This window comes from Typopeltis vanoorti, chromosome 3 (genome assembly GCF_054136105.1).
Source record: "Typopeltis vanoorti isolate ZY-2024b chromosome 3, IOZ_Tvanoo_1.0, whole genome shotgun sequence".
Lineage (NCBI taxonomy): Eukaryota > Metazoa > Arthropoda > Arachnida > Uropygi > Thelyphonidae > Typopeltis > Typopeltis vanoorti.
The window spans coordinates 126,796,825-126,822,015 of NC_143551.1; the positions used below are offsets into that span (position 1 = coordinate 126,796,825).

At 34.9% G+C, this 25,191-nt stretch overlaps 1 protein-coding gene across 1 annotated transcript in view; it reads right to left on the minus strand.

Annotated features, from left to right (window-relative positions):
• Window positions 1–25,191, minus strand: part of LOC150108543 (KICSTOR complex protein SZT2-like) — a 1,022,772-nt gene that overhangs the window by 818,610 nt on the left and 178,971 nt on the right. Inside the window, exon 13 of the mRNA XM_090390485.1 lies at window positions 16,516–16,581. Coding sequence (XP_090246611.1) covers window positions 16,516–16,581 — 66 coding nt within the window. The remainder of the gene's footprint in view (window positions 1–16,515; window positions 16,582–25,191) is intronic.

A 25,191-nucleotide genomic window follows, 5' to 3' on the forward strand; every position in this document is an offset into this window, starting at 1 on the left:
AGGTCAGAGGTTATTACAGTAGTGCAAAAATAGTTAACAATATAAGTTAATACATAATATATGAAACACTAAGCCAAGGAATGCAGTATCTACATATATGTAAGATTATAATAGATGCCTTTATAGCAGTACAAAAATAGGCAAAAAGGGATTATTATACAATATGCATGGATGAAAATTAAATTTAGCAATGCAGTAGAAACAGAATTTAGAATATATATAAAGAGAATTCGGGGTGCTTAAGGGTCAAAGCTGTATAACTGAGAGGAGACCTCCACATAGCCTTTAAAGGAATGCGGAGAACTGACCAGGGCTTCTGACCTAATGTCCAATCCTCACCTTCTCGTGGTGCACCCTGTTGGGTATCTACTTTGATACTGAACGAACGAGGATGGGCTGGCAATTTGGGATTTAGCCGACCAAATTGTATTCTTATTGGTTAAACCAAAATAAAAAATTATGGTACAGCATGACAAAATTTCATGCCGGTTGGGGCATCACCCGGTTAAACAAGGTCCCCGTTGTTTTCGCCAGGGAACCAGGGTGAACAGCGAAAAGTCAGCTACTGGAACAAATCTGAAAACAAACCCAACTCAACATCACCAGAGTTAAAGATCGGTACTATCAACATAAGAAGCCTGAATGGCAAAGAAATGGAGCTAGCTGAGGAATTAGATAAGTACCAGATCGACATAATAGGGGTGACTGAAACAAAAAAGACCAAAACTGGTGAGATCTTTCTAAGCAATAAATACAAAATGTTATATTCAGGCAATGACAATCAAGGAAAAGAAGGAGTAGCCATAGTATTCAACACAAAATACGAAGCTAATCTTCTTGAATGGCAGTCAGTCTCAAGTAGAGTAATGTGGGCAAATATGAGTATGGGGAACTGGACAATGAGACTTATTTGTGCCTATGGTCCCACAGAAGGTTCTACTAAGGTAGAAGTGGAGGAATTTTTTGACGCTCTAGAAAAAGCAACTGACACAATGAAAAAGTAAAAGTTGGTTCTTGTTGGGGATCTAAATACAAAAATATTTTGGGAAAATTTGGAGAAAAGAGCAAAGCTAATAATAATGGCAAATATCTGTTGGATTTCTGCTCAGGACATGGACTGGTTATTACTAACACCATGTTCCAACATAAAAATGTGCACAAATTCACATGGAGAGAAGAGGCAAGGAATAAGAAAAGTCTCATTGACTATGTTATTGTTGATAGTGATGTCTTCTCCCTGGTGCAGGACACCAGAGAGTACAGAGGATTTAAAATTGGAAGTGATCACTATTTAGTCTTGAGCAGGATAAAACTGAATTTCATATTGAAAAGAATAACATGTAAGAAAGTTTTAAAGCGAATAAAATTTGAGCAGCTCTCAGATGTGCTGTAGACTAAAATACAGAAAGATTATTGAAAAGAAAATGAAAGAGTTTGAGAACAGGAATCAAACCTTGGAGATTCAGTGGCAAACTCTGAAGAAAACATTGATTGATTCTGCCAGAGAGGCATGTGGTGAGGTTGTGTGCAAGGATAAAAAAATCAGAACTCCCTGGTGGACACAGGAAGTTAAAGAGGCAGTGAAGGAAAAGAAGAAAGCATATCAAAAGTTCCTGGCAAATAAGTCAGCTTTTACTCTTACAGAATACAGAGACAAATGTAAGAAAGCTAAACAGTGTGTAAAACTAGCTAAACAAAAGTCATGGGAGGACTTTGGCAAGAATATAGAAAATAAATATCAAGAAGGTGGCAAAATGTTCTGGAGGGTGTTGAAGAAGCTTAGGAATGGAGGAAAGAGTGCTGTAAAAGGAGTTAGAGATGATAAAGGTGACATGAAAACAGGAGAAAAAGATATCCTTGAAGTATGGAGTAATTACTTTGAAAAACTGCTAAATGAAACAAGCAGTGATGACAGCACAGTGATAAAAAACACTGACCAGGCATGCAGTCAGGAATACATATCCATACTTGAAGTAGAAAAAGCCATCAAAGGCTTGAAATGTGGAAAGGCAGCAGGAGTAGATGATATTCGACCAGAAATGCTGAAGTATGGTGGTATAAAAGTCTTATAGTGGCTGCAATGCATAGTTCAGAAAGCCTGGACAGAGGGACGAATTCCCGATGATTGGAGTAGAGCTCTCATAGTACCCATATATAAAAAGGGAAATAAAACTGAATGTGAGAATTACAGAGGTATTTCCCTACTGAGTGTTCCTGGCAAGATCTATGCCAGAATACTTGAGAAACGGTTGAGAAGAATTGTGGAAGAAAAGCTTGGTGAAGAACAAGCTGGATTCAGGCCAAATAGAGGCTGTCAGGATCAGATCTTCACTTTATGACAAATAGTCGAAAAAGCATGGGAATATAACAAAGATCTGTATTTAAGTTTTGTCGATTTGGAAAAGGCATATGACAAGGTGCCAAGAGAGAAGCTATTCAATACGTTGCAGTTATATGGTGTCAATGGGGCATTATATCAAGCAATACTTAGTCTTTATTTGAGTTGTAAGTCAGCAGTTAGAACTGAAGGAAGTACAGGAAGATGGTTTAATGTTAAATCTGGTGTGAGACAAGGATGTACATTATCCCCTCTGTTATTCATTATCTATATGGATCACATTATGAAGGTAAGTGGTATTAAACCTGATATCAAAATTGGAGATGTTAATGTCAGCTCTTTGCTTTATGTGGATGATGTTATACTTCTAAATAAATCCGCTACAAGTCTGCAAGATTCTCTGACTAAATTGAATAGCTGTTGTAATAGATATGGTATGAAGGTCAGCAATAAAAAGACAAAGACAATGAAAATAGGCAGAATCATTGAAAATGTCAACTGTGTTGTGAATGGAGAACCTGTGGAACAAGTAAAACATTTCAGCTACTTAGGCACAATTTTTACTGAAGATGGTAAATTAAATATAGAAATAGACAACAGAATCAGCAAAGCTGGTATGGTGGGAAGTCAACTGAATAAATTCATATGGAATAAGAGAGAAATTAGTCGGAACACTAAATTAGCTGTATACAAGACAGTGTTCAAACCAGTTTTAACTTATGGATCTGAGAGCTGGGTCAGAAGTAAAACACTTGACCAAAGACTAGAGACCGCAGATATGAGAGTTCCTGAGAACGATTATAGGCGTAAACAGATGGCATCAATGGCAATATCATATTAAAAATGAGGATATTAGGAAAGAACTTGACATTGTCAGCATCCAGGAATGCATTAGCAGAGCTAATCTCAGGTGGTATGGTCACTTAAACAGAATGGGCGAGGAAAGATTAGCAAAACAAGTGTTCTCTGCCAGGTTGGCAGCAAAACGTCCCAGAGGAATACCAAGATATAGGTAGATTGATGCAGTACAAAGTGCCTTAGACGATAAGAATATAAGGTCTGATAATGTTGGAGTCTTGACAAGTAACAGACTGATTTGGAGGAAAATTGTAGATAGGAAGTTAGTAATGATGTAATTTTTTCATGTAGTACTGTCATATCCTGTACACCCCTTGAGGGTACATAGCAAGAATTTGATGATGATGATGATGATAAACAGAATTTCTAGAAAGTACACAAATAGGTAAGATGTCCTACAGCACTATATGATATGATTATTTGAAAAATAAAGTAGTAAATAAGATGCATACACAAAATGCATGTTAAGTGATGCAATATCTACATATAAACAAAATTACTGCAGAGGTTTCAGCAGTACATAAATAGATAATTATATTAACATATGTATATACAAAACAATTCAAGGAAAGCAGTGTCTGCATCTAGTAAGATTATAACAAACATTATTATACTAATAAAAGGAATTATTATACAGCATTGATGCATAAAATTTAAGTTTAGCATTAAGGTATTTACATATTAACAAAATTACAGCAGGCTGATACAAATATACAAAATCAAGGCCTATGGTAATACATAATTGGTCAGATTTAACCTAATGAATAATATGTATGTATAAAAGTTGAGTTAAGCAAAAAAATATTTACATATAAACAAATTTATGGTCAAATGTGTTTGTACAAATTAATTCTTTCTAAAAAATTAAAAACATCATGCAATTTGCCTGAGTCTGCTAGCATTTCCCTGAGTGTATATGGCTTGGTTAGATAGGTGAAAAATTCATTCTTCTCTCATATAAATTTTTGACAATCTACCAGAATATGATGAATAGTGAGATGTGTGTTGCATTTTTCACATATGGGAGGGTCATCAGCTCTCAGTAAATGAGAATGCGTAAGGTGACTGTGACCATGTGGAGCCTAGCAAGGACAACCTACTCTCTTCTCTTTTTACGTTGACTAGAATGCCAGTGTTTAATGTTATATAATTTCTTTGTTGATGTTTCTTGCCATTAACATATATTATGTTAATGGCAAGAAAGAAAGTGTTTCATATATTATGTATTAACTAATATTGTTAACTATTTTTGCACTACTGTAATAACCACTGAGCAATTAGCTTTGATCCTATAAGTTGTCTGTATATGGAACTGTCAAATAGTATGTGGAGAAGGTATGGGCTAATTTAGCAGCTGCATCTGCAGCCTCATTTCCTTTGATTCCGATGTGGCTGGGAATCCAGCAGAACTGAACATCGAAATTAAGGATTTTCATTTTGTGAAGCAGGTGTAGCACTTCATAAAGTACTGGATGAGATTATACATAGGAGAAGAGATAGCCTGTAAAGAGCTCAATGAGTCTGTATAAATTATACACTTTTGGTAGCAGTTTTCTTTTATATGCACAAGTGCAAGCTGAATGGCATGTAACTCTGCTGTATAATTACTGCAGTCAGGTGGGATCTGATTTGAGATAATAATGTCAGGAAACACAGCAGCACAGCCAACGGAGGTGTTAGTTCTTGAACCATCAGTATAGATGGGTAAGAAATCAGCGTGTGCTGCTCTGTGCGCATTAAACAATTGCAGGTAGATGAATGATGAGGTATAAGATTTCTGCAAATGACAAAGTGAGAGGTTGCAGGATGGTGTGCAAACCTGCCATGGAAGAATGCTGTTATGTTTAGTGTAGCTATGTTGTCAACATTTATACTAACAGCTTGCATAGTTTCTTTAATACGCATACCAAAAGGATGTATAGCAGTTTGATGTGTGTGTGATATTGAGCTTCCCAATGCAGAGAGAAGATACTATTCCATGTAGGGTGATCTGGGAGAGATTTTATTTTTAGGACGTAATTAAGAGACAACTGTTTTCGTCAAAATGATAGAGCCGGTTCATTTGCTTCTGCATAGAGGCTTGGAGTGGGTGAGGTGCGAAAGGCACCAGTAGCTATCCGTATATCTTGATGATGGATGGAATCCAACCATCGTAGGTTACTCTGTCTTGCCGAACCATAGACTTGGGACCCATAATCCAGCTTTGAACGTATAAGTGCACGATAAAGATGGAGCAATGAAGCTCGATAAGCACCTCACTCAATAGAGGATAGAGTGTGAAGGAGGTTCAAAGTTCTTTTGCACTTTTCTCTTAGTTGACGAATGTGTGCTAGAAATGCGAGTTTTCTGTCAAAAACGAGTCCCAAGAACTTGGTTTGTTACTGGAATAACAGTAGGTCCCATTCTTATTCAGGATCTGGGTGATGAGTGCATTTTCGACAGAAGTGTACACAGATACTTTTTTCTGTTGAAAACCTAAACTCATTATTAAGAGCCCACAGAGAGACACGATCAATTGCTTGCTGAAGTTGTCTTTCAATTACCCTCATGTTACGTGAGTGACAGTAAATTGTGAAGTCATCAACATATAAAGCATTGTCTACAGTGGGAGGAAGCTGTTCAATGATTGAGTTGATTTTAATAGCAAAAAGGGTTACACTTAAGACAGAGCCTTGGGGAACACCTTGTTCTTGAAGATATGGTTGAGATAGCATACTTCCCACTCTGACTTGGAAACTTCGCTTGGACAGAAAGTTTTTAATAAATATAGGGAGGTGTCCTTTGAGACCTAGGTTATAGAGGTCTTTTAATATGCCATATCTCCAGGTTGTGTTATAAGCTTTTTCCATGTCAAAAAAAAAACGAGACAAGATGTTCTCGCTTCAGAAATGCATCTCTTATACATGTTTCTAACCGAACTAAGTCGTCTAAAGTTGATCGATGTCTACGGAACCACATTGTGTATTGGAAAGAAGATTGTTGCTTTCTAAGTACCAGAGAAGTCTGGCATTAACCATTTTCTCTAGTATCTTACAAAGACAGCTGGTCAGAGCAATGGGTCGATAATTATTTGCTTGTGTTGGATCTTTTCCTGGTTTTGGGATAGCAATGACAATTGACTTATGCCAAGAATTTGGAAACTCTTCCTCTGCAAGTATTCTATTGTATAATAAGAGAAGAAGATCCATAGAAGATGATGGTAGATGTTTTATCATTTCATAATGGATGTCATCAGGTCCTACTGCACTAGGGTGAGATTGTAGGAAAGCCTCTTTTTAGTTCCTCCTTGACAAATGGCTGATTATATGGCTGAAGAATGTTGGTAGAAAATTAAGTCTTTGTTTCTCTTTCAGCATTAAAAATTCCGGAGAATATGAAGCTGTTGCTGAGATTTTAGCAAAAGTTTCTCCTAAAGTATCTGAAATAGCTTTGGGATCAGCAAGAACACTTCCATTATGCTCTAAGGTGGACAAACAATGTGTACTATATCTGCCTTTCATTTTCCGGATTTTATCCCATACCATTTTTGGACTGGTCATTTGATTAACTGATGTAGTAAATTGGATCCATGATTGTTTTTGACTCTGACGTCTTACAAAACGTGCTCTGGCTCGAGCACGCTTGAAAGTTATTAAATTTGATGTGGTGAGGTATCTATGAAATATGCTCCATGCTCTGTGTTGATCTTTTTTGGCTGCCTGACATTCTGGGTTCCACCAAGGCTTTGGATAGACTGGAAATCGAGATGATGTTTTTGGGATGGAGGTTGTTGCTGCCTGGACAATGCATTCTGTTATATATTTTACAGCTTCATTGATAGGTGTTTGACTGATGGCATCAGCATTAAATTTTGCAAGATAAGAGAAAGTGTTCCAGTCGACCTCATTCATTTTCCATATAGGTATCCGTGTGGGTGAACATTGTTCCTGTGAAGACATTGTACAAAGAACAGGAAAGTGATCACTTCCATATATGTTCTCTTCAACGTCCCACATGAGCAGTGGAAGAATGGAAGGGGAACAGATTGTAAGATCAATTGCAGAATATGAGCAGGTAGGCATATGGAAGAAAGTATTGAGTTTATTATTTAGAAGGGAAAGGTTATTATTATCAAGAATTTTTCAATGCTTCGTCCTCGTCTATTAGTGTTGGCACTACCCCATAGAGTATTGTGACCGTTAAAGTCACCCATCAAAAGTATGGGCTCAGGCAATTGCGAGATAAGGTTATCAAGAGCAATTTCATTTAACTCAGCATTTGGTGGTAAATAAATTGAACATACTGTAATAAGGAATCCCACAGAGAAGCGAATCGCTACCGCTTCCAGAGAAGTATTAAGTTGGACCTGATGGAAAGGAGTATGACTGCCCACTAGGATAGCTACTCCTCCATGAGCAGGACCATCTCCAGTTCTATCCTTACGTACAACAGTGAAATTCCTAAAAGTATGGTCCTCATTGGGTTTTAAGTAAGTTTCCTGTAGACAGAAACAGAAAGGTTTGTGTTTCTGCAACAACATCTTGATATCGTCAATATTCTGGCGGATCCCACGACAGTTCCATTGTAAAAATTTTTCTATTGTTTTGATTTTATTGACTTGTCTGGTTTTCGAGAGGTTGAGGGCTTACCTTTATCAGATTTATATTTATCCACTGTTTTAGGGAAGTATGGATGGCCAGTGTCCATCTCTTCCTCTGGTAGAGTGTTCAAAACATCAAATGTGTTAGGGTCAGTTGGTATGCTTAGTTTGCTTTCAGTGGATATCGAGGTATCCATTTTTTCTGTGCGAGTGTCTGGTGGTTTATCTTTGAGTGAAGTCTCCACCATAATTTTTTTGACAGATTAGTTTTCATTGAATGGGACCATTTTTGAAGTCGTCTCTGGAGTAAGGCCATAGGTCTTGTGATTAATGCATTAAACAGAGAAGCACTTATGATCATAAAGTTCAGATATGGTGAAATTATCAAATGGTGGAATAGACATACATGTTTGAGTTGCTGTCGGCACTTTTTTAATTGTTACTTTTTCAGCATAAGAGGATCGTAGAAGGTGTAATGGTGGCTAGCTTTCTTTTTGCATCCTGATAATGTAATGTTTTGTTCTGTTTTTATTTTTTGAATCTCTTTTTCATCTTTCCATTTCTGACATGCACGAGAGTATGCTGGATGATCTCCCTGACAGTTGACACATTTAGCTTTTTTTCATGTTCTTTACTACCACATCGAGCACAGGTAGTAGAATCACGACATGCAATTTGGGCATGTCCATACCGTTGACATTTAAAGCATCTCAGCGGGTTAGGGATATATGTTCTAACAGGACAGCTGAGATACCCTGCTTTTACAGATGTCGGAGGCCTAGGTGTATCAAAAGTAAGGATGATGTTCTTGGTTGAGACCAGGCGACCATCCCTGCATATCAGGATGCGCCTCACACCAGTCACTCCTTGATCTTTAATTGAACCTCAAGGAGATCCCATCCTGATATCACTCCTCTACTGGAATTGAGTGTTCTGTGAGGTGTGATGTTACTGCAATTTGTATTCCACCCATTGTCGCTGCTCTCGGTAGTTTCTCGGAATGTTGTTTGCACATTGTTTCCATGAGGATATCACCAGAACGCAATTTCTTGACAGTTTGGGAGATCCTGCCAGTCCTTCTAAACCTTTTTGAATAAAGAAGGGTGACATTTTCCCAATTGGTTTTCACCTGTTGCATGAATGATTAAAAAGGTTGGTACATTTTTCTTAGTATCCGATATCTTTTGTTTCTTACTTCTCTTCCCATATGCTGTGTCTATATTATCAGTACTTGGTTGGGACTTTGTTAGGGTCCCTAAAACATTTGAGGATGAAGAATTCATATTTTAAGGAATTTTTAATTCGGCGCCAAAGCTCCCCACCCACCACGGAGCCACACATGGATGCCCACTACCCGGCAAGCAAAAAATGCGCTCAGGAGCGGAACGTCAGGGCTACCCTGGACGCTATACCGGCACTGCAGCAGGTCTAGGATCCCGACCCCGGATCATGGGATGAGAGACTTACTGCAACACCGTTGACCCTTGCAGGCAAGCCCACTAGCCGATTGATCCTGGTTGGGTCATCCAGGACCACCCGTCTTACCAAAGCAGGGGCCAAAGTAGTGCAAGACTACCAGGATCCCCCTTTCCAGATGTCCACGGGTCGCACTGCACGGCAAACACGGCAGCAGGGTGTTGAATCCCAGTGATGGTGGTCTGGAAAAAGGATAGTGAAAAAGACTCAGGAGAAGTAGAGCAAAGAATATGGGAAGAAAAGCAAAGAAAAAGAGGAAGAATGAAAAGGGCCAGTACCATCACTGGGAGGTCCCCTCCACCACGAACAGGTGCCCCACATGGAGAAGGAGGGGGGGGGGGGGGAGAAGCAAGAAAATTATGAACATTCAAGTTAACAGCAATTAAAATATATGATTTGGCTATAAAAGATGTAGACAATTGGTGTTGGAAGTTATTTGTATGAGATTTTGTTGCATAATTCATAATACTAAAGTAACAAGATATATATTTAGATGGCAGCAGAACTAATGTTTTACTGGATTTCTAACTAACACTTTCAGAGCACAAATTTGTCACAGTGTACAGAAACTAAATCCATTATTAGTAGAAACAGTTCTGATGCCCTCTAATATTGGATAAAAAGAAGTCTATTTGAACTCCTTTCCTTTAGTGTTATATGGTGATCAGCATTCATTTTACACAAATTATGGACTCTACAACCGTGTTATAAATAATTATATTGATTTCCCGACATTTCGACCTTCATATTAAGGTCAAATTTTTGGAGTATACACATAGGGCTAAATCCTTGATGTGCATGATGACATATATATACAGAAACAAACTAAGTAACATTTCACACAGTATGCTGAAGAGACAATGATTTGATCAATGGTTTTCTACTGGCCTGACCTCTAGTGAAAATAAAATAAAATTACAATAAATAAATGAACTAAATCAAAGCTATATTCTAATTAAGACAACATCAGAGAAACATTCTTTCATATAGATAGTTTTGTTACAGTGAAAATGATGTCCTAATTTAACATGACAATTGTTATATTAGATTTAGGATCCTGGATTACTTATGGTTCTATTTAAAATTAACTCTTAGGGAGAAAGGTAAAGTGGGTAAAATATGTGCCTTCCATATGCTTGGGATTTTTAGACCATCATTATTGTTAAGATCAGGGTGATTGATAGCAATCTCGCAGGCCTCCTTAAATTTATGTTCATACCATGTTTTGGTGTGAATTCAATGTAAGGTGTTCAAGGGCATCAGAAAGATCAGCTTGACCATAGTTATTATATTTAATGTGTAGTTTATGTTCCTTTTTTTTTTTCCTGATAGGAATTGTGTATCCTGTTTCCCCTATATATGGTAGATTACAGGTGCAATAAATATGGTAGATTACAGGGTTAGCCAGCAGAGGGAGTGGATCTTTGGATGAGCTGAGTAAGCTTTTTAATTTTGCAGAAGGATTAAAGGTGGCTTTGAGGTTGTATTTCTGTAGTATTCTGTTTATTTTATCTGATGTCCCTTTAATGTAAGGAATGGTTACAGTTTTATGGGAGTCTTGTTTATTTTTGTTTTTAAGTGAGGTCTTGTACAGAATTTTGTTGATAGTATTTTGGCTGTAACCATTCTTTAGGAAGGTATTGTTGATAACTTTTAATTCATCTTTAAGTGCTTGTTCATTGGAGCAAATCTTCAAAGCCCTGTTTTTAAGTGTATGAATGACCCCTAAATTTTGTGTTGGGTGGTGGTGGTGGTGGTAGGAGTTTTTGTGTATATATTGGCCAGTATGTGTCAGTTTCCAGTAAACAGTGAAGGAAAGACTGCCAGAAGGAAGATGTGTGACAAGTGTATCTAGAAAAGGAAGTGTGTTCTGCTTTTCAATCTAACCAATAACGATAGTCTAAAAATCCTAAGCACATATGTAAGGCACATATTTTAAATAGAACCATAGGTAATCCAGGATTCTAAATCTAATATAACAATTGTCATGTTAAATTAGGACATCATTTTCATTGTAACAAAACTATCTATCTATAAATAGAATATATCTGATGTAGTTAATTTATTTTATTTCATTTATTTTATTTTATTTTATTTTCACTAGAAATCAGGCCAGTAGAATAACCATTGATTAAATCACTGTCTCATCAGAATACCATGTGAAATGTAATTTAGATTTTCTCTATATATATACATATATATATATATTTTCAGAATTCATTTTTACTCAGTTGGAATATTATGAAAAAGCTTTACTGACTGATACCGAGAGATAAAAAGATGACATGATATATTTGAAAAGATACTACTAGTACACTAGTTTCGTTGAATTGATCAACATCTTCAGGTATCACAATCAAAGAAGTATATAAAGAATTACAGAGACTTAAAATTGTAATAACAGAACAAGTACAAAAAGACAGTAGCATGTTTGAAAACAAAATGCGAGCTTGAATTCCAAACAAACATATACTATCGTAGTTTCGCTTACTGGCTGAAAAACAAGAAGGGATTTTTATCCCCTTAACTTATATCAACCTCGCCAGAAAAAAATAGCCTTTTGGCTTTTCATCTTAGTTATACTATGTTATAATGTAATATAGTGACACACCTTTCGGTCAATCGTATAGCAAAAGTATGTAAGTTTTCTTCACTTAAACTCTGATATTAACTAGGTCTAGCTACTCACTGATGAGACCTCAAAAAAAAAAAGGTTGAAACCGGTCTGGGTAGTGACCTCTCCTCATAATGTAAAACAGTACTACATCTCTTAAGAGCTGTGTTTTACATTATGAGAAAATATCAAGAACAGTGAGGAAGCTTGCTTCACCTTTGCAACGAGTTGCCGTGGTGTGGCACTACCAAGTGGTCATTTACACTTGGATACGCTGACAGTTCGTCGGCATGAAACATTACAGATCGTAGTGTTCGATCGTAGTTTCGCTTACTGGCTGAAAAACAAGAAGGGATTTTTATCCCCTTAAATTATATCAACCTCGCCAGAAAAAAATAGCCTTTTGGCTTTTCATCTTAGATATACTATGCGCTGTTGTGAGTGCGCCAGTACTGAAGAGGCAACGTGTGCATCAGAGAGACTGAAACTCAGGCTGTTGTTGATATGAGAGGAATCTAGAGAAATTTCCCTAGATTCGACAATCTTTCTCTTGAGTTCATCATAGCACACACAGATGTTAGAAGTTTGAGTCCAGTTCACAATATGTTGGCAGCCTTCGTCTGAGTTAGCTGAAAAGAGAATGTGGCTAGAGAGAGAGCTAGCTCTAGTTCTTCAAAACTTGCTTTACTATGCTTCCAAAACTTTGTTCAATACTTAGCAAACCTAAAGAGAAACATCTTTCAACTCAGTTTCCAGGAGTGTGCAAGATTTTATGTGATTGTGGAAAGCCATACTATGGCCAGACTGCTAAATCCGTCCTTCTACGTTTGGAAGAACACAGTAGAGATATCTCCTATAACAGGACTAGAGCTAGAGGTCTCTCTAGACACGTTCTCTTTTCAGCTAACTCAGACAAAGGCTGCCAACACATTATGAACTGGACTCAAACTTCTAACATCCATGTGTGCTATGATGAACTCGAGAGAAAGATTGTCGAATCTAGGGAAATTTCTCTAGATTCCTCTCATATCAACAACAGCCTGAGTTTCAATCTCTCTGATGCACACGTTGCCTCTGTTCAGTACTGGCACGCTCACAATGGCGCGTAGTATATGTTTGTTTGGAACTCAAGCTCGCATTTTGTTTTCAAACACACAGTCTTTTTGTACTTGTTCTGTTATTACAACTTTAAGTCTCTGTAATTCTTTATATACTTCTTTGATTGTGATACCTGAAGATGTTGATCAATTCAACGAAACTAGTGTACTAGTAGTATCTTTTCAAATATATCATGTCATCTTTTTATCTCTCGGTATCAGTCATTAAAGCTTTTTCATATATATATACGCCAGATGATAACCTTAATAATGAAGGTCGAAATATTGGGAAATTAAAATAATTATTTATAACACTGTTGTAGAGTCCATAATTTGTGTAAAATGAAGTCTATCTGGACCCAATGACCCAAATTACAGCATTTTTAATGTATCTAAATGGCCAACATTCTAAAATAACTTCACAAAACAAAAAAAAAAAAAAAAAAGAATCAAACAACTATTGTCCTTCCTGCACACATCAGTTCCTAACCCTTTTCAAATGGTTTCTTATCTTTTCTATTTATAGAACACCAACAACACACACTTAATAGCTTGGGCTCACTATCAGTGAAGGTTTAAAAGAAGGAGACTGGTTTCCACTTGTCTTTGGAAAAATTAGTTAGAACTAAAGATTTCTACCTAATCTCTTTGGGAAATAAGGCATTAGTTTTTTTGTTTTTTTTTACACACACACACTTGAATATATTTACATAAGTAATCATGGTATTATCAAAGCCGAATAGCATGATACTTGGTAAAACACTAACTTATAGAGTGTCAACTTATGTCATCTTTTTATCTCTCAGTATCAGTCATTAAAGCTTTTTCATATATATATATATACACACACACACACACACACACACACACCAGATGATAACCTTAATAATGAAGGTCGAAATATTGGGAAATTAAAATAATTAAAATAATTAAAACATCCTTAGAACAGACAGCCAGGGCTATCTGTTCTAAGGATGCATTCTTACCATTGAACATAATTACCTTTTGCTAAACATTTTTATCCAATGGCTATAACCCCTATAAACAGATAAAATGCTAAGTGGCGCTTATCCTTCCTTTGCTCGGAGTTTTCTGGTGTTGCACTACCTTACCTCAGTCCTGAAGATATTTTCAGGTGCAAACTTTGTTTGCTTATACTTGGATAAAGGATTAAACTAAATTATTATTGCCTTGTATTCATCCTCCTCTAACACAAAAGACCACAGCAAAACTATCCCTATATCCAAGGGACTTCTAAAAAAATAGCCAGAGAGCACTTAGTATAAGCCCCATACCAATGTTCAAATCATAAACTAGCAACTAACATAAGAAATACATTCACTACTATCTTTATGACAAGTGAGGTAGGCAGATATCTTAGCACACAGAATAAGATGAAAAAAAAAAAAAAGTGCCATGGAGGAGTAATTATACATTAAAACTTGGAGTCAGTTTCAACAACAATGAAGCATTCTCCAAACAGAATGGCTGCATTAATTTACCATAAGTCTGGAAGGTAGTAATTTTAAATTAAATTCCAATTGCACACCTTTAAATATCTTTTCCAATTAGAAGGTATCAAAACAGATGTTAGTTTTTTGTTTTTTTTTAATGTCTGTTACAATTCTGAATTGTTCTCACTAAAAACTGATTGTTAGCACTTGTGTACTGGATCAACCTGTTTGTGCTATAAAAAGCTGTTAAGCAGCTAACAAAACATCTTTCATTTGTTCCTTTCTGTAAAACCTCCGATGAATGATCTTATTTATTTGATGATAGTTAAGCTCAGTTTCTTTGTTTTATATATATGCTGAGTTAACCAATCTTTGAACAGGCTAGTATATCATAAGATTAGGAACATCACTATGTACCCATACATTCAGTTAATCATACCATCAGTTAACCAGAAAACTTATTCCTCAATGTAAGCAGATAACCGTCGGTTTACTCTCCCTCTCAGTTTTGAGAGAGAGAATCACAATGAATGAAATATTTCCATATTCATAAAAAGAATGCACTATTTTGCTGAGAGAAGATCTCCTCCCTCACCAACTCACCTCAACCACTATGTCACAAATGGTCTGTTTAAGCTCTTTTCTACAAATACTTCCATGAAAACTACTCTGCCAAACTGGCATCAATCATTCCTCTGCTTTCTGATGGGCCTGTTAAAACATAAGCAGCAGTTGCCTAGCATCTTATTTCAGTCCAACTGCAAACATACTAAACCTGCTTCTCCTCTTCCTGTTGAGTCCAGATAAGTGGTACATGTAATGCTTCCCAAAAACTACAACCCCTAGCTTTTCAAGTAAAATATCAACAGGTTCCTTCTATCTCAACCCTCACCTCCACATGGAATTAATGTTCTACAGATTCTTCTAAAAAGTATTCCATTAAAATGAAAATATTCATGTTTTTTTTTTAAACTTTCATTAAGATTTTTATTTCAAATAGGCATATTTAGACATATATCTATATATATATATATATATATATTTTTTATACTTTCATTAAAAAACATACATTTCTTTAAACTTTCATTAAGATTTTTATTTCAAATTTTGAATAGACATATTTAGACATATATCTAAATATATATTTTTAAAGGTGAAAGTCAAGCAGCTTTCAGAAGTGAAGGATAGACCCAAGTATACAAGTCTTACAGAAATAAAAGTGAAAGAGCTTCAAAACAAAAAACAAAATTTAGAGACTCGTGGCAAAATCTGGAGTGAAACAGCCAGGGAAACATGCAGGAAAGTTATCTGCAAGAAAGCTTCACGGCAGACTAAGCAAGGTAAAATGGCAGTTACTGAAAAGAAGAAATCATAGCAAAGTTCCTTGAAAGTAAGTCAGCATGTGTTTAAAGAATACAGAGAGAAACAAAGAAATCTATATGCCATCTCTACTGTTTCCTTAATCATTCTAACCACTATGAGTTCTTATGTCTGATTTCCCTACTTGACTAACTGCTCAAACAGTAATTTTTTTAAATGACACTGGGAATTTGGAAAAAAACTATTTATGGTATTTCTTGATTTGGGAAATGCTTTTGACTGAGTTTAACAGCATTTGGAAAAGACAGGAACAGGAAAAGAAGACACAGTTATGATCAGGGATGTGTGTGTGTTAAATGTGCTTGATACCAAAGATTAAATTTGCTAATTTGGAGTGGTCTACACTTAATAATGGACTGAAACAAGGAGATGTCTTACCTCCATTGCTGTTCATTTGCTGTTATGTTTGTAGATATAAAATAAAAATACTGTCTGAGACAGTTAGAAACAACATTTGTTGTGAATATTAGTGACTATTGGCTATTGGATTGTGGCTCCCAAATAACCAAGAAGTTCAAATCATGCATGCAATTTATTAGACTCCTGAATGGGTGGACTTTCTGGACATCAACAATTGGCATTTGTAACTGTTTGTGATAAGAAATTTTATGTAATTCAATACAAATTATACAAATTCAATAAATTATACAAATATAATCACCATTACAAATATATGAAATTAACACAAAAAAATTCTCAATAGAAGGTTTTACACTCACCAGATGCCAATATCAAGCACACATATCCGTTTCCAGAATGATGCAAATTGAGTATGTGCAGAATTTCTAAAAAGTGGATGTAATATTACAACATTACCTGTTTATATATATTATATTCAAACATGATCCAAGAATTATTTCTGATAATTAAATTGACTACTTTTTACTCCTATGTATCAATCAAAAATAATCAGGCAATAAAGTCATTAAAAAATAGTTTATCATTCAAATAATAATAAATATCGGTATATAAATAAATAAATCTTCCAATACCTCTTCATTCCCCAAATGGAGTTGGGTGAACTGTAATACTTTTTATAGCATAATTATTAACAACTTCAGAGTATTTTAATAAAAGGTTACACCTTTCTGCTACTCATACACAGAAAATACATTACTACTGCACTGATTCAACCTTGGTATCTTCCCGGGCCTGGCTCCCACTGACAAGACCTCAATAAAGGCCGAAACCAGTCCAGGTAGTGGCCCTTCAAATAATGTTTTTGCATTGTGGGATACTGAGACAAATCATGTGAAGTCACAGCTTCTATATACAAACAGCCTAGTCACGAAGATACTTCACTCGGACTGTCTGCTTACACTTGGGTAGAGGATTAAACAAGAACATAATCTCTTGTCAAATATAATCAACTTCTCATTCCATGCTTCCTTCCTAACAAAAGTTTTTTGCAAATCTCATTTTGAGATTTAGGTGAACATTAGGTAGTACAGCACCTTCATCTCCCTTACGAGCATTTCTGTAATTTCATAAAATGTATTAATGAAAAAACTAAATAGAAATATGTCCTTATGGTTGTGTTGTACATTGTTCTGCTTAGAAAATTTTTCAGTGTAAATATTGAAAATCTTCTGAACCACTATAGCATTACTGTTACCTTAAGAGACGTACAGGATATAATAGCAGATAAGATTTCATTTTCCTACTAAGCAATGATCTGTCACAAGCCACTGCACTTACTTTCAGCCAAGCAATAGTCAGCAGTTGCTTGTTGAATATTAGTGATTCTACTTTGATTCAACAGAGGCATTCTAATTTTGCATACATAATAAGTATGCAAAATTATCATAACCAATTAATGAAAAAAAAATCTTAGAGAAGCATTCCTCATCCCCTCACCCTTCATTTCTTTAGTGATAAAAGATGTGCAATTCATAACAGCTTGAGAGATAAATAACCATTTTATGAGTAAATAAATATTTAATTATTCTCACTGTTTTAACCTCCATACTGAGGCTATCTCAAGAACACAGATATAAAAACATTTAAAAAAATAAAATTAAAAAAAAAAAAAAAAACACTGGAAGAGACCTAGGGTGCTGCATAGTAAATATTTAATAGTTTAGCCTATGGCATCTGTGTTAATAATAACTTTTTTTTTTTAATTATCGAGGTTAGACAACATACTGCAAAGCACAGAGTCCTGACTAATGAATTAAAATACTCACTACTATAGTAACATATTTAATATAACTAGGTGAATTAGAGTACTAGTCAAGTCAGCAAGACAACTGCTTACAAACTGCATTTCCAGGTGACAAACCTGAAGTGGATGTGGCCAAAGAATCAGGCCTGCCTTGTTGGTATGTGTCTTGATATGAAGACCAATATACTTGTAAAAATCTTAGAGAATTAAATGGAGTAGAAATAGACTGAAACAGAAATAAAATTAAACAGAAACAGAGCAGAACTAGATTCTTATTATGGTCAGATCAATATACAGTTCCCTTATGGAAGGTGGTAAAGAGAAGGCTTGGAATTCTGCATGGTCAGGGCATAACTAATTAATATATATGATAGCACTTGGGAGTTTATTTGTGTAGAAAGGAGTAAGTTGGAGTAATTGTAGTAATGATTTCTCAATGTGGGTGAGTAGGTAGGTCAGATTCCCAAGACCATCATTCCTGTTAATATTAGGGATGGAATGCTTTTGTAACAGCACTAGAAAGGATATATCTAAGCCACGACCAAATACCTATAAAATAATAAAATACATGAACAAAGAAATAAAAAAAAAGGTAAAAATGCAAATGACAGATTTAGAAAAATGGTAACTTCTTTTCAAAATCTCTGCACTGGTGATAATAAAGTAATAAAATTTTATACAACAAAGAATGATCTAACAGAAAATATTATGGTGCCAGAACTAAAAAATACAATAAATAAGATGAAAAATAGGAAAACACCAGAAGATAATATAAACATGTCACTGTACAAAAAGCAGGTGAAAATTTTAATGAAAGACTTCTGAAATTCTTTAACATGGTCTGGATTTCTGGAAAAACTCCAGCCTCTTGGGGAAAAAAAGCACTGGTTATCCCAATTTATAAAAAAGGAACATACTATAGGCAGAGTTATGAAGGTAACTGATGTTCATTCTTGTGGTTATATCAGTTGCTTTTAATATCAATTTTGTACTAGGTATTTTTATCAGAACTTTCCGAACTCCCCCTCCCCCAAACACTCATATAAGCAGGAATATTAAGAGAAACTAAACAGTATTGTAGAGAACAAATTACTGGAAGAACAACATGGATTCTGAAAAGGCCAATCTTGCATACTGAATTTTCACTCTAAAATTAATTGAAAAGAGAAATAATTTCAAAAATAAACACATGTGGCTTTCAATGATTATGAAAAAGCCTTTGATAAAATGAATAGACAAAATATTATTTAAAATATTCACTGATCTAAATATACCAAACCAGCTCTTACAGTCTATTCAAGAAATATACATAACTAACAACTATTATGCAAGAAATATACATATATGTTGCCAGACTGGTTAGCATATCTGCTCTCCAAACAAAAGGCTGCAGGTTCAAATCCTGCAGTGGGCATGGATGTTTGCGACTGTCTGTGAAATTACATCCTCCGTAGCGCAATTGGAAGAACAATGGTACGTTGCACCTTTCGATTAGAAAAGGCCTAAGTTCGATTCTCGTCGTGACGGGAGGAATCTTTATATGGATTTTTTCAATTCAAGGTAAGTTAGCTGATCTCATATGGGGGTAGCAGGGTTTTTCTCCTGGCAACTCAGGTTTTTCATCCTGCATACAGACAAATCGGCCCTTCAGAACACATGCAATTTACAGACAAAAGATACTAGTTGCGGTGGTGGGTGATAGATGGCATTGATGTGGATGATTGGTAGTAGAGGTTTGGTGTAGTGGTGGAGATGGTGAGTTGTACAGTGGGTGTCCTCCCGCGATGAGTCTTCGGACTCCTTGGAGGTGTCCCGAATAATAATAAAAATAAAATAAAATAAAATAGCAGTCAAATTAGAACAAATATCATAATGGAAAGAGGTATCAAGAGGAGTACAGAAGGGATGTATCCTATTGCTTCTCTCTCTGTGTGTGTGTGTGTGTGTGTGTGTGTGAGAGAAATAACATGTAAACAGTATAACCCATTTGGTATACAAACAAAGCACAAATACACTATTATTTAGAGATGATCAAATTGTATTAGCTACATCAGATGATCTACAGAAATCAGTGAAATCTGATTTCTGTAGATCATCTTAAATGAAATGTCAAAACATTATGAATATATTCAAAACAATATGAGAATATCAAAGACAAAAATAATGACTTTCAAAGGAGTAAACTCAATAAAAAGTAAAATAGTGAGAAATAATAAAATATTAGAACAAGTAAATACTTTCGAATACCTGATATGTGACTTATATGAAAATGAAAATTAAATAAATATTAAAATATCAAATTTTGTTTAAGTAAAAGGCACAATAAACCATATATTTAAGCTATTCCTGGTACAAAAACATACTAGAATCAGATTACATAATGTCCTGCCTAAACCAAATTTATTAAATGGAAGTGAAATATGACCATAAAAAAGAAAAATGAAAAACAGATTCAAACAGCAGAAATGAAATTTCTCAGAAAAACAAACATATACAAACAAAAATATACAAACAAAGCACAAATAAAGATAGATACACTATTATTTAGAGATGATCAAATTGTATTAGCTACATCAGATGATCTACAGAAATCAGTGAAATCTGATTTCTGTAGATCATCTTAAATGAAATTTCAAAACATTATGAATATATTCAAAACAATATGAGAATATCAAAGAAGTAAAGACAAAAATAATGACTTTCAAAGGAGTAAACTCAATAAAAAGTAAAATAGTGAGAAACAATAAAATATTAGAACAAGTAAATACTTTCAAATATCTGGTATGTGACTTATATGAAAATGAAAATTATATAAATATTAAAATATCAAATTTTGTTTAAGTAAAAGGCACAATAAACCATACATTTAAGCTATTCCTGGTACAAAAACATACTAGAATCAGATTACATAATGCCCTGCCTAAACCAAATTTATTAAATGAAAGTGAAATATGACCATAAAAAAGAAAAATGAAAAACAGATTCAAACAGCAGAAATGAAATTTCTCAGAAAAACAGCTGAATATATCAAGTGGGGCCATAAAACAAATGAAGTTTCTTCATTTGTTTTTTGGCCTATTACCTACTATGTAAGTAAATATAAACAAAAATGGTTCTTCTTCATCCCATAGTCCACAAAGAACAATAGAGCAGATATTAGGCTATATTCCTTACAGAATTCCTTCCAAGTTTCACTTCCATATAAAAGTATCTTTCAACTCTGTAAGTGAAGCACCGATCCAACTTTCTACATCGTCTATCCAGCTTATTCTAGGTCTGCCTCTTTTTTGAGTTCCTGTAATAAGTCCTTTAAGAACCAGCATTGGTAGACCATTTGATATGCTGATATGACCAAGCCACATAAGTTGTTTCCTTTGAATCTCAGTTTTGATGTTATCTCTTGGACTAGTGAAAGAACAGATTATTTGTCTTTACTTCAAAATTTGTGATGTGATCAGTATATAGTATCTTTAAGAGTTGTAGCACCTCATTTCAAATGCCAACAACCTCTTCATTTTTTTTCAGGAGAGTCCGAGTTTCACTTCCATATAAAAGTACTGAATTAACTAGAACATCAATAAGACAATCTGCTGGTAATTATAAGCTTGTTATCTGTCCATAGTGGTTTTAGTTTTTGGAGTGCTTTTTTTGCTTTTGCAATTTTTGTTCTAATATCCTGTCTTGATCTCATCATCATCATACGTATCAAGGATTTAGGCCTAGCATGGCCTGTTCCGGCCTTAGAAGTCATCGTTGAATCGTTTAAGAGGACGTCCTGGTTTTGGTCTTGATCTGCCATCATTATTAAAGATATTGCCTACGTATTTAAACTGATCAACTTCTTCCATGGATGAAAAAAATCCTCAAATAGGATATTTTTCCCATTTCTGTTAAACACTTCCTTTTTGGTCATAAACAGATTGTTGTCACTGTTTATGATTTTTGAGTACTTATGGCTAAGCCATATTTTTTAAGAGTATAGTATAAGCTAATTTTGTGGTGATTTCGTGAAGATATGATTTGTTTTCCACTAGAAGATCAATATCACCAGCAAACTTTAGATGGCTTATTCTTCTTCCTCCTTTCTACCATTACTCTACCATCACAGTTCTCCAGGGCTTCATTTACAATATATCCAAGGAAGAAATTAAATAACATTGGTGATAATATGCATCTCTCACTCCACACTTCAATGGAAAGGGAGTGCTACAATTCCCCTTGATTGCAATCATCATTTCAGAAGAGGACTATAGGAAGTCAATCAGTTGTATTATTTTGCTGTCTATTCCGTAATGTTGCAGAATTTTCAAAAGGGCATCATGACCAAACAGAATCAAAGGCTTTTCGTAGGTCAATATAATTACGGCACATTACTTTAATGTGGTAATTACTTTAACTAAAATGGCTAGAAATCTAACTCAAATGGACAATAGCAAACCGCCAACAACACTATTTGGATATAAAATAAATCAAAAAAGAATAACTGGAAGACCAAGAAAGCAATGGCATGAGACCAGAACAAGACTTGGCCTAAAATCCATGATAGGAAGAAAAAAAGAAGAATGATGGTTTTGCAGAATTCTTTTGGATTTTCAGTAATGAGAATCTGAACCAGTGCAATAGCTGAATCCCTTTCTATAAGACTTAATTATAAATTTCAGTGGTGGTCAGAGAGAGAGAGAGAGAGAGCTGAACAGATATGAACTTTGAAAGAGGAATGAAATTATCTCTTACATAAAACTGACAGAGAATCCTTCTGATTTTTTTAATTAGTGATTTTATATGTATATATAAATAAAATCAATAAAAAATCTATATATCAATATATAAAATATATACACACACGTTGTCACTTTTGTTAGTCCTTACTGTTTTGTCAACTAGTTTGTATGTTTACACTTGAAGAAATCCTGTGCAATTAGGATTAAACATCATGTTGTCATCTATTCAAGTGTTCTGCCTTATAAACTCTTGGTCATATACACTATCTAGTCCAGTGTTGCCAAATGAAAATTACAAAAAACAGCTAGATTTTAAAAAAAAAAAGAGCTAAAAAGGAGTTAAAAATAAAAATTTGAAACTAAAATTTTAAAAGTAGTAGTTGATACTTTTAAGTTTCTTACTTTATTCAAGTTGAAGTGATACTTGCATATAAATGGCTAAATACATCTTCCACGTGGTCTTCTGCATTTAATTTAGCCACGTTTTCACTTAGATTTTATGTGGCCATTGTTCCAATATTACTCAGTGTAGATGCTGGTAAATGATAGTCTGTACAGCACTTGTTATGCCTGAGGCCATACTTGACTGACAAAATAGCTGTCAGCAGTGACAATTCCATCTTGTTTCTTAATTTAGTTTTAACTACATTCATGGAACTAAAAATTTGCTCAATTTTCACATTAGAATTTGGCAGTATTAATAAATTTATTGCACACTGAGCAATTTCTTTAAATGGATTCATTCCAGATGCATCTTTATATTCTCGTACTTCAGTCCAGAATAGCTCAGTGTTTTCTATATTTGTCCATTTATTTAAGTGGATAGTATTGTAGTGGTATTCAGCAGCAGCAACATCTTTTTCTGTTTTCAGCATTATTTCTAAGATAGGAGTAACAGGTTCTTTTATATGTTTTAGGGTATTGTCAACAGAAAAAGAAGACATTATTCTTAAAATATTCAAGTTTTCAGGCAACCTTTGCTTAAGCTGTTTGAAGAGACCAAGAAGAAACTGACTTGCTCCACTTCTAAGATTTTGCTCATCATTTTGCATTATTTTCTTTTGTATCATGAACTCTGAAATTTTTCTTTCAAATCTGTAACCACGATTTGGATTGGGATCCAAATAGTCATCAATCACTGCCTCCAGAGGGTCGACTGTGGATGATGGTAGACTAACATATTAGCGGGCGAATGAAACGAAAAAGGTCTGCAAATAATCTCATCCTATCCGCACTGTTAGTTTTCGAAAATTTTGTTAATTTGCTGAACTTGAACAGGATGAAAAAAAAAAAAGGTACAACAGATTCCTTTCATCTTAGTACATCTCCCACAAAATTTGAGCTTTGTAACATTTCTCAGTCACACTCACGACTTCAAAGTGAGTTTTTAATTTCAACCACTGGCTGAGAATTCTGTCTACTGCAGGTTCAATCGAGAGATCTTGTTGCACAGTTGCTTACAATTTTCAGAGGAGCATCGTTTTCGTTGATAGTTTGATACAGCTCTTTGTATGCTGCTTGTTTTGAAGAAGAATGTGAAAACCACTTATACATTTTGGCAACCAAAAATTCTAATTTTCTTGGAGAGATTCTGCACAAATGTGAGACATTGCCAGTTGTAATGAATGGCGTACACATCTAATTAAAATTAAGGAGGGAATATATGTCTTAAGTTTTTCATAAATGTCATTATTGACATCAACCATAACACTGGCATTGTCTGTACCAATTCCAATGAGATTTTTAATGTCCAGTTTCTTGGTCAAGAGCTCTTTTTTCATTGCGGCCACAATACCACTATCATCACACTTTTCTAGAACCACCATGCTAAGAAATGCATGCATAATTTTGTTGAATTTCTTGCTATAATAAATGATGGCCATTCCTACAATCTTATTCACTGTGATATCATTCACTTCATCTCCAATGTCTGCAATTAGATCTTCTTCAAAATGCTCACTTAGAATATTCTTTACAATTGCAGAGGACTTGGTTCAGTGCATTTTTACCTTTGGCATAATTTGACTGTCTGGGATGATATTTTTGCAAAGATCTACTAGATGATCACAACTGTTGAATGATGAGTGACAACAAAGAAATAATGCTAACCTATCTTCGAAGTTCACGGTCTCATCAGACTTTTTCACAAGCATATTTGTAATAGGAATAGCCTTATATGAACTGCAGCAAGATGTTTCATAGTTTTGCTATGCATTACAAGCTCACAATATTTAGCAGCTATATCACATCTGCAAAACTTACAGTGGCCTTTTGTAGTGTCACCAGGAACTTCACACAACCATTTACTAAGCATTCCCCTTTGCAACCACTCCCTCCTAAATTTTTGCTGGTAAGCTTTATTTTTCTCTTTGCTCATTTTTGAAGTATACAACTCTTCACTGCAACGAATTATGATCAGTCTTTGAAAACTTCCCACTCGCTATCATAACTACCAACCAGAACACTGTGCAAAGACTAACTTGTAGCGGTGCTATCAACTTTAAGGCGAC